Source organism: Onychostoma macrolepis, chromosome 01 (assembly GCF_012432095.1).
Source record: "Onychostoma macrolepis isolate SWU-2019 chromosome 01, ASM1243209v1, whole genome shotgun sequence".
Lineage (NCBI taxonomy): Eukaryota > Metazoa > Chordata > Actinopteri > Cypriniformes > Cyprinidae > Onychostoma > Onychostoma macrolepis.
This window is the reverse complement of record NC_081155.1, coordinates 8,106,940-8,126,085: the sequence shown is the minus strand read 5'-3', so window position 1 is coordinate 8,126,085 and position 19,146 is coordinate 8,106,940. Positions and strand designations below refer to the sequence as shown.

Below are 19,146 nucleotides of genomic sequence, written 5' to 3'. Positions count from 1 at the left end.
AAAGAGTACATACTTTTAGGGCATAGTATAAGTAGGCGAATTGGGACACAGCAACTGTCTTAATTACTTATATAGTGTTTGAGATTCTAGTCTGAATAAAAATTCTAGATCGATATTTTTGTAGAAATCTCTCAAATAATGCTTTGAAAACAAAGCTGAATTTTCAAATGTCCACGAGTCTTGCATGTTTATGTGAATATGCATTATCATCACTTCTCTTTTATTATTATCTCTCTCTCAGAGGAAATGGGCGTCTCTGTCACATTCATCTGAGAGAATGATGTTAAACATGTAACCAGGAAAGAAACACTCAAACTCATCTGAACACACATCGAGAGCTTCAGAAGAACTGAATCTAATAACAACAGAGAAGATCATTGAATAAGAGAGAAGAATGAAGATCATCTGGACCTTCACTCTGCTGATGATTCCTGGTGAGAATCTGAACTCACAGTTAATCACTAAAAACACCACAGAGACTTCACTCATGTTGTTGAAATGGATTTGAAAAACTTTGAAAGCAAGTCTTGTGTAAATATATTATTGTTGTATTAAGATGCTGGTTTGTTGTAGGTGTGTTGAGCTCCATCAGTGTGAGGGGATATTCAGGAGAAAGAGTCAACATCACATGCAGATATGATAGACAATATACAGCACATGCAAAGTATTTTTGTCGAGGACAGTGGTCAGTGTGCACAGACCTAATCAAGACTAATACTAAAAACAAATGGGTTGACTCTGGAAGATTCTCTCTGTATGACGACACAAGAGCAGCAGCTTTCACTGTGACCATCAGAGATCTGAGTAAATTGGATTCTGGGACGTACTACTGTGCAGTTGATATCCATATCAGTGGAGATTCCTACACTGAAGTGAATCTGAACATTTTAACAGGTGAGTAACTGAGACCCTCAAACTCACAAACCCACAACATCAATCCTGTAACAAATAATAAACAGAGGTGGAAAGTCCAGGGACCAAAGAGTAAAAGTCTTGCCATATGTTTATTCCACCCATGAACTCAGCAGCTGATTTCACACAGTAAAACCTCCAGTGTTAAATCAACACTCCCAGTGTATATATAATCCACACTCAGAGTGTTAAAAAAGTAACACTGAAGCAGTGTTAAAGTTAATGAGATAATTAGTTTAATAATTGAGTGATGATTGAGCATTAATGAAGAACACCTGCTGTTAACAAACTCAATCACTGAAAGAAAGAGAAAAAAAGAGACAAGACGAGCAGAAATACAAGAACTACAACTGACTTCAGTCACAGCCTTAGATGAAATCAACACAAGAAAGAAGACATTAAATCTCTCATGATCTCAGCAGAGGATGATTAATAAACAACTCCACAAACATCATCACCAGCTTCACACGTTACTAACCAGACTGACTTTGGATGTTGATGTTTTAGTTTTGTTTGAATTACCATTATCGAGGTCAGTGTTTGCTTTAGTTGGGCTCTTGACCCTTGACTTAAAGCATTACAGTTACTTTGGCTGCCATAACTGCGTGTTTGTTTAGACATGTTAGTTATGGCGAAAAGAAAAAAAGCCGAGCGAAAATGTGATCAGTAGTTGGTTACGTTTATAAAGATGTAATCAGCGTATAGTGGCTTGAGTAACTGAATTAATTTGGAGTATAGTCACTGATAGATTTATTAGTTAACTTTGTTATTGAGATTCTGTAAATAACGACCTGAAAGTTTAATCTGAAAGACTTTTGAAACTTATTCTGCACTGAAAATGTACTTTTCTTCATCACACAGACTTCAAGAATCAGCATATGAATCTCAATAATGGTGAAAATCAACATAAAGCTCCATTTTGCAGTGCATTCTGGGAGCACCAATCAAAACTAATCCATGGCTCCCAGCATGCAATGCGACATGAATAAATTATGCAGTTGTCTTAGTATTTTCTTTTATTCTTACCATTTCCTTTTGTTTTGCTATTTTGTTGTGACTTTTAGTAGCTTGTTTTGTAATGTTCACAGAGTATCTGTTTATCTGAATATGTTGATTGTCACCATTGTTGAGATTCATATGCTGAGTCTTGATGTCTGTATGATAATGCAGTTTTAACCTTTTAGTGCCGATTTACTTTCAAAAGTCTTCCAGATTAATCTTAAAACTGATGGATCAAGCTTTATATTTTATGTGAACAAAATAAATTTTAGTCACTCAGTGACAATGCTCTGCATGAAAACAGTTATGTGCATCACTAAATGCTGGTGATTTCTTTATAGAAGTCAAACCAACGACACCTGATTGCCATAACTAACATGTCTAAACAAACACGCTGTTATGGCAGCCAAAGGAACTGTAATGTTTTAAGTCAAGGGTCAAGAGCCCAACTAAAGCAAACACTGACCTCGATAATGGTAATTCAAACAAAACTAAAACATCAACATCTAAAGTCAATCTGGTTAGTAACGTGTGAAGCAGGTGATACTGTTTGTGGAGTTGTTTAATCATCCTCTGCTGAGATCTTGAGAGATTTAATGTCTTCTTTTATCTTGTGTTGATTTCATCTAAGGCCGTGGTTGAAGTCAGTTGTAGATCTTGTTTTTCTGCTCGTTTCGTCTCTTTTTTTCAATGGTTCAGTTTGTTAACAGCAGGTGTTCTTCATTAATGCTCAATCATCACTCAATTACTAAACTAATTATCTCATTAACTTTAACACTGCTTCAGTGTTACTTTTTTAACACTATGAGTGTGGATTATATATACACTGGGAGTGTTGATTTAACACTGGAGGTTTTACTGTGCACCAGAGGAGGAACCAAGTCATTAGGCTTGTTTGAGATGTACCTCGCCTCGCCTAAAATGTAGGCGAGAGTAGGCGGCTGCGGTGAGGGGAGGTGTGAAATAAACACAGTCAAGACGGACAGTTTTGTCCTCTCGAAGTGGAACAGATACCAACGAGATCAAAGGCAGATATTGCGTTATTCTCACTCATGCACTGTGCTGCTGATAAACATGATATAATTTCAGTTCTGTTGCTTTTATATGAATATAAATATGATGAACAAGACACTCAAAGTGCTTGCTATTTAATTCCATATGAAAGCCGTATTTATCATCCATTTTTATTTTAATTCAAACATGTATTTTAGATTTTTATAGAAAATATGACAACAATCACATATCTCACACAGAGATCACACTGTCATAGTGTTTGGGATATTCATGCACAATTTAAATACATAGCATGGAATCAGATAAAAAATAAAACATTTTAGAAGAGAACGCAGCATCACGGTTGTCTGAACCAATGAGAATTAAGCTGTGTCGTCAGTCAGTCGTTTCCCATCATGCTTTTGATCAGCGCAGTCGGTGGAGAGCAACTGCGCGCGACTGCTCAATCCAGCACAACCACCTCGCGAGAGTTTTTTGGCGCATGGCAGCATGACATCAGAGCAAGGCGGACGTAACTCTGACACTTTTCTAACCGGCATGCATCTTGCAGTGATCACCGGTGATCGGTTCTGCGCAGATTTAGCTCATCCCAAACAAGCCTATTCCTTTCAAGTCACAATCAAATCTCAAGTCCTCAAAGAGTTAAAGTTAAAGAGATAATTAAGTGACTAATTAAATAATGACTGTGCATTAGTGATGAATACCTGCTGTTATTGAGAATTACAGAGGATCAGATGTTGATGTTTTATTGGTTAAAATTATGCCACCATCATGGAGATCAGTGCCTGCTTTAGTTGGGCTCTTGACCCTTGACTTCTGTGTTAGATTTTTCTCTGTAACACTGCATGTGCTGTTGTTTTCTTTGTTTAATTTATATGTTCAGGTTTTGCATAATCAATCCTGTGACACTACAGTGTGCAAGCAAAGTGTTTCTTTAATAGCTACGGTGAATTAATTTTAAATCTATGCAACGCGTATAAAAAATGTAAGAACCAGCATATGAATCCCAACAATGGCGATAATCAACAAAAAGTCCCATCATGCAATGCAGGATGAATAATTATTGTCGCCACTGTTGAGGAGCATATGATTAATGTTCTTGTCTAAAAGGCTCTTCCTAAACAACATATATATATTTTTAATTATTATTTCAGTAGTGAAGCATTATGGTGTCATTTGCTTTATAAGATATCTTTTATTTTTTTAATAATCAAATGTATTTCAAAGACCGAAGACAGAAATACTAAAACTAGACAGAGTTAAACCAAGCACGTTCCTTCATCAAAAGTATAAACTAATCTACTACTTCAAGGTTTGAATCAGCATTGCACAAATGTTTACTGTGAAACAAAATTGCAATTGGCAAAAGGCTCAAGAGTCCAACTAAAGCAAATAATGACCACAATTATGGTGGCAATTTTTTCTTCCAACCCCCCCCCCCTTTATTTAGGGAGGGTTATAGCATAAACAGCCACCAGGTGCACATCATTTTTCTATTACAAATTTCTCTGTCAATATTACATCTATCAAAAAATAAACCACCAAATATGGAATCTTGAGACCCAGACCTTTCCGACGATATGGATTTTGTCAAGATGATAAAAAGAAAATGATTCTAAAACACCGTAATACATACACAAATACCGTAATTTTGTAATATGAGACTTGACTCCACACACTAAGAGGAGGAGACCGCTGAAAGATTTAAAAGTACCATTTCCATGGTAATGCAAGGTCCGATTTAAAAATGGTTTTCACAGGATAAATTAAGAAGTTTTCACATTATATACAATTTATAAAAATTACTAAAATATGTGATAGAGAAAAAAGAAAAAAGAAAAAAAAAGTGCGCCATTGGGCCCACCTGCGGGCCGGTGACACTGATGGCTCACTTGATCTGAATTCAGCCCTAAATAAGTTACAATATGGAATTATTTGTGCAGGGCTTTCACTGTAAAGATTGAGCTTAATACTAAAAGAAAGAGATGCTGTTCCCTTTCTGTGCACATGATCTAAAATTAAGGGCACGTTCAAGCTCAGCATGATGATGAATTTGTAAGTAAATGCAATTAACATCAAAATAAATTCACAAGAGAAAGTATATTGTTTGCACGTTTATTTACATTAAAGGCAATATAACTGAAATAATAAGAGCACAAGTATAGATCTGGAACTTCTTTAAGTCTGTCTAAATATCATGTAGTAATTGCAATGTCGTCTGGTCCATATCCTTTCCTTAGGAAGGTGTGCTAGACACTGATTAATGTAACATAAAAATACTATTTATATTTATATATTTTGCTATTGTATTGTGGAGTGACACTTTCATAAACTTTTCTATGCTCCTCTGATTATATAATGGTAAATATTACAATATCATAGCACAACAACAGTGATCAGCAATAATGATAAGCCTAATACTCACAATAAATAATAAGGTCATATAGATCATAACACAGTCTCGGAGGTAAGAAGTGGATTATCCTTCACCTGAAATGTTTGTCTTTTCATCCTGAAATGTGAGGCAAGTGTTGGATCACAATAATTAGGAACCACAGTTTCCACAAATCCCTTCACTCGATTGGGATGTTCTCTTTTATTCTGGACGGAAAGGGCAGTGACTGTAACATTGAGTGTATTTTTCAGTATTAAACACGTATATATACCGATTTCATCAGGCTCTGAAAATTCTTCAAAAAGAACACAAAGACCTTCTCAGCTGCCATAGTTGCAACTATTGCATCTTCAGAACAGGGTGTTCAATGCCCTGCCGTTTCCGTTTATAAACGTTTTGCACTGTTTTGTCGGGGCTGAATACAGCCCAAGTGTGCCACACACATCCTGAAAAGTGAAGCCAAAACATTTTGATTGCCATCTGGTGGCTTGCTGCAGTATAGGTCATAAACCCCACCCTCTCCATGTAAACCAATGGGAGATGAGCCTTATACTTCAAATATATATATGAGAAAACTAACAGAATATAACAGGTGCCTTTGCACCTTCAGTGCTTTGCCTCTAATAAAAATTATACTAATACTCAAAGGTTTTTTATTTTTATTTTATTTGTTATGAGACAGAAAACAATCAGTACAGGACTTTTTAGATAAAAAAATTATTTTTGATCTATATGCTCTTATAATATTGCACGAATGACATCTATATAATTTGCTGTTTTGTTTTAATATTGTCTTCATTCTGATTTCTTTCATTGCAGCTATAACTATAACTCTGCCAGAAGTATGCACCGTAAGTCTTGTTTCTGAAACTGAAGTTTTAAGAGTTGGACTCAAAGCTTCTATCAAATATAGTCAGAAGAACAGTGCAATAAGATGTGCATTGGCATATATTTGAAATTTTAATGTGCTTTTCTATTCATTGTTGATGGTTACATGCACAGACTTACTTTTGTTTGCTATTAATATTGCAAAACATGATTAAACATGATTTTATTTACAATATAAAGCTCAATTGTGATTTCAGAGTCAGACCTCTGGAGGATGTTTTCAAAATCTTCTTGAGCAGATAGAGAACATTACAGCTCAAGTGCTTCCTTTGAATGTAAGTGACTGATCAAGGATTTTCAAGATAAAAATCATCAAATCATCAAATCTAACTTAGATGATATATGCCTGACATAGCAGTGCTGGCTGGCTTTCTTAACAGTTACATGTACAGTAACTCTTTTGAACTGTAATTTTCTGATCATTAAATTAGACTGTGACGGACATTTTGACTGTGGCCTTCAACACTTCAGAAAAGATTTTAGAGTCATCATCAGCAGCAAACCCAACTGAACTAGCCTCCAATGGAAACCGCATGTTAAAAACCAGCGAGAAACTCATTTCTACATTGGTCAAGCCGACAGACACGAGTGGCAACGTCAGTTTTACTCTTGCTGCTGTAGGTAAGTGAAGACAAAATTATCATTGATGATGAAATATAGATTGTAAATGATATCAGAGACTTTATTTAGTCTAGACAGCAGCAAATACAGCTACAGTAACTGTTTAATTGCACTGTAAAAAATGTACCACTATATTCAAGGGTTAAATTGAGATTTGTTATGTGTGTGGGGGGGGCTCTATGGTATCGAGCTTATATATTTACATTTAGTAATTTAGCAGACACTTTTCTCCAAAGCGACTTCCAAATGAGGACAAATAGGACAACGAGGCATTTATAGCTATCAGCTATCAAATTTACCAGCTATGTTATCCCAGTCAACAATTTGATCTCACAGTGATGTCACCATGAGCTCCCAGGATACTCGTGATGAGGTCACAATGTGAGGTAACAGTGAGCTAAAAGTGTAACCTCACAGCGTCCTCACTGTGAGCTCATACTAATGTGAGGTCAAAGTGCACTCACTGCACAGAGACTAGGTACCCAGCATGCATTGCAGCATGAAGCTTTTGACTGTCACCATTGTTGAGATTCATACACTGATTCTTGATGTCTCTCTTTGTGTTTAAATGACACAGTAGTTCAAAATTTTTGTCTTACCATGCTTTTAAAATCCTTCATAACTGATTATGACACTGCTGGGTCCCATACTGTATAATCACAGAGCTATTATAAAAACTTTAGATTAATAATTTCTCACAAAGACTGCATACTGAATCTAGGTGATAGTTGCGCTGTTATCATCAGTAACGAACCAATGTCACCTGGTTGCAGTCTCTTTTTGGGTTTCTTTGCCATAACAAATGTGCTTTACAAACACAGTTACGGCAGCCCCAAAAAATATGATGTTATAAAGTCAAGGGTCAAGAGCCCAACTAAAGCAAACACTACTCACCACGATGGTAAAGTCAAACAAAACAATAAAACATCATCTAATGCTCACGTGCTGACTGGGATGATTTATTCTAATACAATATTCTCATCGGTTTTCTATCAGCTGTGACATAGGCTATAAATCTGCATGTTTTTTATATTTTATCCAAAGGATTATTATTATTTTTATTATTTTTATTTATTTATAGAGGGCATTTTCCCACTAATCTCATTAACTTTCATTTCTTACATTTGATCTATAAATTAAATTATAATAATGTGATTGTTATTATCTATACATTAGCAAATTAAATAATTTACACTGAAAAATACAACTACATTAAATTATGAGATTCTTAAAAAAAAAAAAAATTGAATACACAAACAAGAAATGGTGGAAATTAAACTTTTCAACAAAATTGGGTGACATCTAGCTATTACAGAACTGCAGAGAAATCCCATTAAACAAATGTCACCATAATGCTTAAATATTGGAAAAAGAATAAAACTATATCACTCAGGCTTTTTAAACATGAACACTTATCATACGATCCTCAACAATGGTGGCAATAATTATTCATGCTGCAGTGCATGATGGGAGTTTTTGCTATGGTGTTACCCAGCATGCATTGCAGCATGAAGCATTTTGTTGATTGTCACCATTGTTGATATTCATATGCTGGTTCTCGATGTCTGTGTGTGTCTAAATAGCACTGGAGTTTAAATATTTATATGCATTACGTAGGTTTAACAACACTTTCACTGCATGCTGTAGTTTCACATGGTTGGTTGTTGAAAACCCAAACAAATAAATGAAAAAGAAAAAAAAAAATTATTTTGGATGTACACAGGCCTGTTGATTATCTCATCATATGAAAACAGCCAATAGCTGCTCACTGCACAGCACTGATCTCTCTGCTTTATAACAGCACACGCATTGCTTCAGAAAAAGATCTAACACAAGGAGTGAAGAGTCAAGAGCCCAACTAAAGCAAACACTGATCTCCATGATGGTGGTATTATTTTAACCAATAAAACATCAACATCTGATCCTCTGTAAATCTCAATAACAGCAGGTGTTCATCACTAACGCACAATCATCATTTATAAACATACTATATTATGTTTTATTTATTTGTTTGCTTTAACACTCAGGGCACATTAATGGCTTGGGGATTCCTCTATATGTAATTGGTGACCCGGCCTATCTCTTGAAAAAATGGCTGATCAAAGCATTCCCTATCAGTGTTACACTCAGACAAGAAAAGCAACACTTCAACCATCGGTTGAGCTCAGCAATGAGAGTTGTATAGAACGCATTTGGACCCCTTAAAACCATAATTAACTGTCTGGTTTTTACAACTTTCATTCAGGAGCAAAAAGCTGCCTTTAAATTTGACAGAAATAAAGATTTGACATTTATCGTGATAATTATCGATATCAACTGATATAAAAAAAAAAATATTGTGACAATTTTTTTGGCCATATCGCCCAGCCCTACATTACATTGTAACATTGTACATAACATTAACATTATGTGTTTATAGCCTGTGTGTTGCCCTTCTGTGCCTCGGCTACATGAATGTGCCGCTGTGATTTAATATGCTGAGATATGTTGTTTTTCCCATCGTGTCCGATATTAAAATTAGTGCAATGCACTTTGAAAAGGCGTGGGCGTTGTTTACATGGCTTCAGGACAAGAAATTATATTCTTCCCTGCAGCTGTTGTTGAATTTACACTAATATTTATTTATTTTTTTCCCTGGAGCACCACCTGACTCTTCTCCTTCCATTTCTACCACTGATACTAGATCCAACTTCCCGTGTCTACTACTTGCGCAGAAATCAACAGCGCAACTGGGTTGTAGGTTGCCATGTTGAGGTCACAAATGGTTTCATACAAGATCTGGCAACTGTACAACCTTGCAATAAAATATTGATGTGATTATTCATATAAGTAGATTTGGGCCATACAAATTACGGGAGTTTCCCGGGAGAAATAACAAAACGGGAGTGGGGCGGGAGATGGGTGTGAAATACGGGAGACTCCCGGGAAAAACGGGAGTGTTGACAGTAGTGCTGGGCGGTATGACCAAAAATTTATATCAAGGTATTTTTCAAAATTATACGTGTTTCACGGTATATGATGGTATTTTTTTTTTTCTTTTTTCATGCATGACCGGGTGTTAACCACATTTTCTACTGATTGAGAGAGGAAAAACTGCAGTAAATTGACTTAGATTGCCCTTAGAATGTCATGATGAGCAAATATTGTACAAAAATTCCACACTAAATAGTGACTAAACACGACCCATTAATAAATGTTAACCAGGAGTCACTCTCATTTATAATCATGACATCGTCTGATAAAATCAACATGCATCTAACATTACTCTAAAGAACGGCTATGCGGTGGTTTTACCTACATCACTTTTTTGTTTCATGCAGCGCACTGCCTGCATCTGAGTAACAAAAAAAAAAAAAAAAACAACAAACAAAAAAAGTGTATAATATTAACAGACGAACTATGCTCATATTCATAATTCCAAACAGTCAGTTAGCAGCCGGTGCTTGGAAACGCTGTTTTGTACTCATTTTTTATTAAATCAATTCCAAGTCTTATCCTGTATAACTACAGAACTGCTTTAATAAAAGCAAATCTAATTCATACATCAGGCTCTACATGAGTTTAAAAGTTCAAATCGTTTGACCATCATCACTTGATAACCTTCTTTCTTTGCTTATCAAACTATTTTTTAACTCAATTACAGAAACCAAACAAAATCTAACGCTGAAGAGTCAAGCGTCAAGACAAGAGCCCAACTAAGCCACCGTAATTACCACTATAATGGTAACCTAGAATTTTTGATTTTCTCCTTCAGTGATTCTGTTTGTTAACATCAGGTGTCTTCAATAACTCCATTTTGGGGGCCTGAAAACACAAGCTTTTGAACATGATGCCTGTATCATCTCCATGTAAACAACAAAAACATGAATTTGTGAAAAAGGTGATGTGATGTGTATTAGTGATGGTGAAATGAAGCTTCATGAAGCATTAAGCTTGGTTCACAAAAGGGTTAATTTCTGGTGGCTTCATTTGCTCACAATACCACCTGGTGGCCAAAGAGTGTAAAACAAGCAGATATATTACAGACAGAAGTGGATAGTCCAGGGGTCAGAAAGTAAAAGTCCTGCCATGTGTTTATTCCACCCATGAACTCAGCAGCTGATTTCACCAGAGGAGGAACCAAGTCATTCCTTTCAAGTAACAAATGAGTCTCGAGTCAAATCCCAAGTCCTCAAAGAGTTAAAGTTAATGAGATAATTAAGTGACTAATTAAATGATGATTGTGCATTAGTGATGAACACCTGCTGTTACTGAAAATTACAGCGGCTCAGATGTTGATATTTTATTGGTTAAAATGATACCACCATCATGGAGGTCAGTGTTTGCTTTAGTTGGGCTCTTGACCCTTGACTTCCTGTGTTAGATCTCTCGCTACAGCAATGCATGTGCTGTTCAGCGAGCAGCTAATGGCTGTTTTCATATGATGAGATAATCGTCAGGAGCTGACCTGTTTATCTTCAAAACAACTTTTTTTTATTTATTTATATGTTTGGATTTTCAATAACCAATCCTGTGAAACTACAGCACGCAATGAGAGTATTGCTCTAAATTAAGTAAAATTTAAACGAAAATATTGGTTTCATTAGACAAACACTGCACTGTAAAAAATGATACACTATGTTTACTCAATAAAATTGTGTCAACAGATTACAAGCAATATTATAAATTAAATTCAACACATAAAAATTGATTAGAATTAATCAAATGAGATGATTACAAATTAACCATTCAAAATGAGTAAAACAGCACAAACAAATTAAGTAAAATTTAAACAAAAACTTTTTTTTTTTTTTTTTGCGACAAACCAAAACTTATACAACAATTCGTTTTTTTTAGGGATGACGTCATCACACACACCATTTTATCGGTAAAAGGCCAGTTGGATGGAAACAGGCTGTAGACGGCAAATTTCACAAAGTTTTTTTTTAAAGCATATTCTCTTTGTCGATAACAAAACAGAGCAAAAACTGGATGGAAATTTGACTACTTTGTCTGTTACACGACTCTGTTCTCCTCTCAGGCTTGAACTGATAAAACTAACTGGAAAGCTGAAGCTTGAGATTATTTTAAGGGGCGTTACATTTCTGATGCGTGCTTGTGGTGTGTGGCCAATCACAATGCACTGGGTCAGTTGGCCAATCAGAGCAGACTTGTTGGAAGGAGGGGCTTTGTAGAAAATGACGCATTTGAGAGAGGCGGGGCATAGAAGACCTACAATAATGTACAGTATTTGAAAAAAAAAATATTGCTGTCAAACAATTAATCGCGATTAATCGCATCTAAAATAAACATTTTTGTTGACATAATATATGTGCATACGGTGTATATTTATTATGTATAAATAAATACAAACACATACATGTATATACTTAAGAAAAATATGTTATATTTATATTAAATATATTAATATATATATTATAAAATTTAAGAATGTGAAAATATAAATATATAAACGTAAATATTTTCAAACATATACTGTTTGTGTGTGTAGTTATATATAGATAATGAATATACACAGTACATATACATATATTATGTTTAAAAAAACACATTATTTTGCGATTAATCGCATTCAAAATAAAAGTTTTTGTTTACATAATATATGTATATGTACTGTGTATATTTATTATCTATATATAGCATGTCAACGTATTCTGTTACACCAAACTTTAAACCCTTTAACTTTAGGGCATCTGTAGGTCAAAGGTCAGATCTTACAGTAGACTGTATACTCAAGTGCTCCAGCTCTTAACTTGAGGTCCAAATGTCCCTAAAATCAAAACATCTAAGCACTTTTTTTACATATAAATTTTTTCACATAGCAGATTAAAGTCGACCTGAAAAGTTCAAACTAAATCAGAGATTAAAAACCCAACAATAATAAATGATCATTATATTTATTTATTTAATGTCATTATTATTTATTTTATTTTATTTATATATATATATATATATATATATATATATATTTTTTTTTTTTTTTTCAAAGTAAATTATTGAATTAAATAGCACTGCTTGTTTGTGTTTAACAGAGGGTCAAGTCTTCATGGTTGGACCAAATGTCATTTTAAATAAAATCCCTCAGCTTGACACGACAAATACTTCTGTGGACATCGATCTCATTGGGATCGCCAAGAACAACAAAGAAAGTATGCCAAATGTTTAGATTTAAAAAAAGATAAACAATCACATTTACTTTTTTGATTGCTTTTGTTGTTATTGTAACAAAGCATTTAATGCAAGTTTGTTTTTCTCTTTCTGTCACACAGGATCAGCTGCTGTGGCTTTCATGAGCTACAACACGATGGAGAATCTACTGAAGCCAGACTTCTTCAACACATCAAACAACATGACTAAAACCATGATGTCTACTGTGATCTCAGCTACTCTTCCCAAAACCACCAACACTACACTCACCAAACCAGTCAACTTCACCTTCAGACACATCAGAGTGAGAGACTGAAATGTGCTTTTGTCAAACCAGAGAACTGATGAACTTCTGAAAACATCTAATATTCGGTGATTTCATAATTTCTTCTTCTTCTTGCAGGAGTTTGATCCCAACGGTTCTCTGTCCTGTGTGTACTGGAATATCAGCGAGTGGATTGTAGATGGTTGTTCTGTTTTAAAGACCAACAGCAGCTACACTGTGTGTTCCTGTGTTCATCTGTCAACATTCGCTCTCATCATGCAAACCAGCCGCCCACCAGAGGTACAGAACATTTCTAGTGAACACTGAAGAGCAGCACAGATGTGGCACTCATGTTCTCTGACATGTTTTCTCAGAGCGACTCACTGATGGATCTGTTGAATTTGGTTTGTGTGATCGTGGGGCTGGTGTTCTTCACTTTGGCCCTGTTGACCTTTGCCCTTTGTCAGTGGAGTCCTGGAGTGAATAATGTGGCTCGAATCAACATCTGCATCAGTCTTCTGCTGGCTCACCTTCTGTTCCTGCTCACACAGCGGTTCCTGAGCCTCATACGGCCTCAGCAGGTGAGAATGATGAAGGAGCCCTACAGCTCAGCACAGCCTCACTGAGAATCATCATAACCGTCTCTCATGGTCTCCAGGTGTTGTGTGCCGTGATCTCAGGCCTTCTGCACTTCCTCTTTCTCTCCGGCTTTGTGTGGATGTTCATTGAAGCTGTGCTGCTCTTCATCTGTGTGAAGAACCTATCACAGATCAGCTCCAAAAAGAGGGAGGTGCTTAGAAATGGATTCCTGTGTGTGATTGGATATGTGGTTGCTCTGGTTGTGGTGTGTGTGTCTGTCGGTCTGGTTCCTGAAGGCTACGGCAGTAAACAGTGAGTTGTTGTTGTTTTTAAGTTAATTTGATTAGAAGGAAATAAAGCAGCTCTGGGCTTTTGTGACTTTTATCACTTTGTGACTTAATTTTAGGCTGTATCAGCGTCACATACAAAATTAAAATCTAATATTTCACCAGTCAACACCTGAAATGTCTTTCTGACAAATTCATTCAGTTGTTATAATGATTTTTCTCTAAACAGCTGCTGGATTAAATTGGATAAAGGCTTCATCTGGAGTTTTCTGGGTCCTGTTTGCGTCATACTAGCAGTAAACACATTTCTCATGACTTTTATTCATATTAAAAGGAAAACAAGTTGATTAATTACTCTTTTACCTTTCAGTCAAACACACTTCTCTTCATCAAGATCTTCATCAGTCTGAACTCAGCTCTTAAAAGTCTCAATTCTGATGTTTCACAGATAAAACAAACCAAGTACCATTATTATTTTATCACTCTATAGAAAACCACATAGTCAATAAAGACACACTAACTCTGCAGGATTCACATGAACTCTGTTTCTCTGCAGGATAATGGTGTTTAAAACATTGGCTCAGTTTGTGGTTCTTGGTTGCCCCTGGATTCTGGGTTTCTTCACTAATGGCAGTAAGGTGCTGGAGATCCTCTTCCTGATCTTGAACTCCCAGCAGGGAACCTTCATCTTCCTGATCTACTGTGTCTTCAATTATAGGGTCAGACTTTACTCAGTTTACATGTGTAATCTGGATGTTTTCACTGAGGTCCTGGTCTAATTTTGGTAATCCATGACTTTTAGAAAAGATTGTCAGAGACGGTTTGTTTAAACTGTTACTCTTCCATTTCCTTCTTATGATGGAATGTTCAAATGAGCCAAAACTATTCAAACTCCAACTGTTAAAAATTCAAATTTAAACCGACAGAGAATGCCTTTGATCTCCAAGCTTTTAAAACTACTTCAAGATTTTAGGCTCTGTTTTTTTTTTTTCAAAATAACATTGGATTCTTTCTTTCTTTCTTTCTTCCTAATAAGGCATTCTAACATTCCAACTTTTATGGAAGAAAAGGAAAGCATGAATATGTATTTCTAAAAATGCAGCTCTAGTATCTAAAAGCCACTTTTTCTTACCTGTTTATTCCAAACAAACTTTGTGGTTCATGAGTTTCAGAGGGTAAATTGATCTCATGAAGTCACTCAGCTCCTCTCGTCTCATTCTCATCCAGGTCAGGCAGCAGTACAGGAAGTTCTTCAGATGTTTTGCTGTGTCAAACAACACTGAGGACTACAGCATCACGCTCAAGTCTCATTAATATACAGCTGATTTTATATAACAGAATCTATGTTTTTGTATGATAAATCTTATAGTCTCAGATCCTTTCTGCAAATGAAAGAAAAACATGTTATCCGAGTATCTTAGACTTAGTTCACACTGCAGGTCTTAATGCTCAGATCGGATTTTTTGCTGAAATCCGATTTTTTTGCGCTGTTGTTCACATTGTAATTTAAATGCGACTGCCATCAGTCTCATGTGTGAACCGTATATGGCCCTGAAGTGACCTGCATACGCAGAAGAAGACATGACGTCAGACGCAGTGCACTGTGTTTGCTGAAATAAAAATGGATGCTGCTCGTGTTAGCGCGTGTTTAGCAATTTTTAAAGGGGTGGTTTACTGCGATTTCACTTTTTTCATTTTAAATAGTGTGTAATGTTGCTGTTGGTGCATGAACAGTATCTGCAAAGTTGCTGCGCTGAAAGTTCAACGTAAGCGGAGATATCGTCTTTTAAAAATCAGGAAGTTTAATGCCTACAAAAAGGACTCATATGGGACTACAACGAGATACTTCCCGGGTTGCATACGTAAAAAAACCCTAAATTTGCATCAACCCCTCCCTCCGGAACATGCAAAAGAGGGGGCAAGGCCATGTTCTGCGGCTTTGTCGAAGAGGAAGAGTTATAGTGGAGAGTTGTAGCCATGCCGTCGAAACGGTGTTATTTTCACCCAGCTGTCAGGTCTTCTGTGTTCGGGCTTCCTACGGATGCTGTAGTTCGTCAACAATGGTTAAAATTTATGTTTGATTATGTTCCTGACAATTACAATCCTAATTTAGCTCTCTGTGCTGCGCATTTTACGGAAGACAGCTTCCAGAATCTACACGAGTTCAGTGCCGGATTCACACAGAAACTATTACTAAAACATGGAGCGGTACCAACTTTAAAACCAGAGGCAGCAGTTGTTGGGCCACAACCTGTAAGTAAGATTTAATAATTTTAAATGTATTTGCATGTATAATTTCAGACGTAATGTTTTAGTTTTATCAAGGACGTAAACAAATGCCAGTGCTGGCTTTAGTAGCCAGTTAGTTAAATGCTATTTCGTGTGTTTATGACAAATGCGTACAAACATTTTGGACCCGAATTTGTAATTATTTACTAATTTTGTAAATGTATTTTCCAAGTATACTTTATGACGTAATTTTTCGATTTGATCAAGAACGTAAACACAAGCCAACGCTGTTTGGTTATAGTAGCCAGTTAGTTCGATGCTGTTTTGTGTGTATAAGACAAACGTGTACAAACTTCAAAAAATTATATGTAATCACAACAGCAAACTTCCATTCAGAAACGTTTGTAAGAGCCGTGCTTGCGGAAGTTCTGCTTGACTCTCTTCATTACCGCTTTCTGGGTCTGATTCTGGCTCAAACTGATACGGCAATATTGACACCATTATTTACATTTGACCGGAGCACATGCAACTGTCGCCCGTAAAGGTAATGGGCGTGAAGTTTCCGGACAATGTGCAGTACGCAGTTTAGCCAATCACAACACACCGGCCCAACTAACCAATCTGAGCCCATTGCCTGTTTCTGAGGGAGTGGTTTCATAGAATCAGGAAGTCAACCGGTCGTTCAAATGACAGAGGAGAAAGCGGCTTACAATAAAGGTGAAATATATGAAAAATAAGGCGTTATAATAAGACGAAACACGAAGACATGTTATATTGCACCCCATAAATGCAATCAAGCAAAGAAAAAAAGCAGTAAACCACCCCTTTAAGTTAATGTGCTGTCAGAGCCTAAATAACGAAGTGACCACCTACATCACCGTTGTCTGCCATTGTGATTTTAATCCCGCCTCCTCCAGCGCAGAATTGTGACGTCTGTCGCATTTCAGTGATGTAAAAATCGCATGAAATGTGGCATGGCCGTTCAGACTGAAGTCGCATTGCAAAACATCGGATATGTATCCGATTTAGGACCACATATGAAAGTGATAGAAAGTAGATTTGTGCTGTTCAGACTGTCATAAGAAAATCAAATATGGGGTCACATTTGGGTAAAAAAGTCGGATTTGGGCCACTTTAGCCTGCAGTGTGAACTAAGTCTTATTTTATAGCTGTTAATACTAATGATGTAGAGCTGTTTCACTGCTGAACTGTTTTATTTAGTCTTCTTTAAACTTTATTATCATTATTATTAGTAGTATTAGTAGTAGTACTGGTGGAGGGTGTAAAGCATATTTGTACAATTCTCAAAATTTGTACAAACTCTTTCATGTGTGCATGGTAACGGGAAATAAATAGCTTGTATGGAAACATGCAGTTGTGTGGGAGCAACAATGTATAACTTTACAATTACGTCTTTGTTTTTTGAGCTCGGAAAGCTCCAAATGAATTACTGTTTCTTCTGTAAAGGCCCATTTTACAGTATATTACTTTAATATTGTACTGTGATTATATATATATATATATATATATATATATATATATATATGGGTGATTCTTAGACTATGGGCACTTTTATGTTCTTTGGTCATATTTTAAAAAATACATAGAATTTTGGACAAATTCCTCTTTGTCAAACTAACAATAAAACCACCTTAAAAACTTTTTACTACCTTTCTATTATGATTTTTTCATACTTTTCAACCTCCTTATAGGTGTCAAAATCACTGTTTTTTCCTTGTCGCACACCCACACTTTTAAACTTCAACAATGAAAATACAGTTTAAAAATATGACTTATCTGGTAACTATTAATGTTCCTGAATTAAGCACTAGTAAAATAATTAAAATACATTATAGTATTTAATGTGAGACCACTATCAATATTACTTTTCATACAAAATATAGCTGTCACACAGTATTGGTGTCATTTCCACGACAACACTGTAATGTCCCTTTAAAAAGTTTGTGAAAGATTGTTTAGGTGGTTTCTATGTAAATGTTTGGTGACATCAGAGCACATGTTGGACATGTAGGGAATTTAAATTTTCATCAACAACAAATGGAAGAAAATAGGTAAATATTGCTTGATCAGTTAATATATTTATTCTACGTCATTTCCTAACATGCTGTACCTTCAAGGGTGTTTTTAAAAAGCTAGAAATTTTAAGTTAAATAAGAATATTTTTCATACATGAAATGCTAAGTATTACTTCAAAGCTAATCAGTGAAACTATCTTCCATTTTTTCACAAAAAACTACAGAAATGTAATTTCAACCACACTGCCTCTGTGGTGGAAATGACATTTATGGTTACAAAGTGCAATTGATATGTTTAATGACTTTGTGAATTGAGTTTAATGAGTGTGATGAGTTTAAGACTTTTTCTAATAAATATATCTGTGGTTTCTCTACATTCATGTTAATTCACTGTAATTTCCACAACACCCTGTCATTTCCATCACCACACATATTTTTTAAAAATATTTAAAAAGTTCTCATCACATATTAAAAATGTATCCACAATTTATGAGATCATGCTTTACTTAATATAAAAATTCAAGTTATTTATTTTCTAATAAGCTCTTACCCAAACCAATATTACATTTCAGAGTGTGACAGGTGTACAGTTCAGTTCAGTTCATTTGGTCCTTAGGGCAGTTAATTTATCTCACTGACAAATGTATAATTATTGTACATTGTGGAAAAACTGGGAAAACTAGTTACAAAAATGATCTGAGTGGCATAAATTATTCTATATTTAAATAACAGCTGTATATTGAGATGTGGTGGAAATGACATTTGTTCATTGCA

At 35.6% G+C, this 19,146-nt stretch overlaps 1 protein-coding gene across 1 annotated transcript; it reads left to right on the top strand.

The window, feature by feature from the left end:
- The first annotated feature begins 322 nt into the window (after positions 1 to 322).
- Positions 323 to 17,982, top strand: LOC131536124 (adhesion G protein-coupled receptor E3-like). Its single transcript, XM_058768862.1, has 14 exons — positions 323 to 434; positions 574 to 894; positions 6,140 to 6,171; positions 6,406 to 6,483; positions 6,640 to 6,829; positions 12,862 to 12,978; positions 13,099 to 13,280; positions 13,380 to 13,541; positions 13,616 to 13,822; positions 13,900 to 14,132; positions 14,337 to 14,403; positions 14,478 to 14,569; positions 14,664 to 14,826; positions 15,335 to 17,982. Exons 1-14 carry the CDS (start codon positions 395 to 397, stop codon positions 15,419 to 15,421), a joined length of 1,971 nt encoding a protein of 656 aa, XP_058624845.1. The 5' UTR covers positions 323 to 394; the 3' UTR covers positions 15,422 to 17,982.
- The last annotated feature ends 1,164 nt before the right edge of the window (positions 17,983 to 19,146 follow it).

What these genes read in the sequence shown, in the direction of transcription:
- LOC131536124 (XM_058768862.1), top strand. Translation starts at nt 395, where the DNA reads ATGAAGATCATCTGGACCTTCACTCTGCTGATGATTCCTG. An exon ending in AAACCAGCCGCCCACCAGAG is followed by an intron (nt 13,542 to 13,615) that starts GTACAGAACATT and finishes ATGTTTTCTCAG; the next exon opens with AGCGACTCACTGATGGATCT. An exon ending in ACTGTGTCTTCAATTATAGG is followed by an intron (nt 14,827 to 15,334) that starts GTCAGACTTTAC and finishes ATTCTCATCCAG; the next exon opens with GTCAGGCAGCAGTACAGGAA.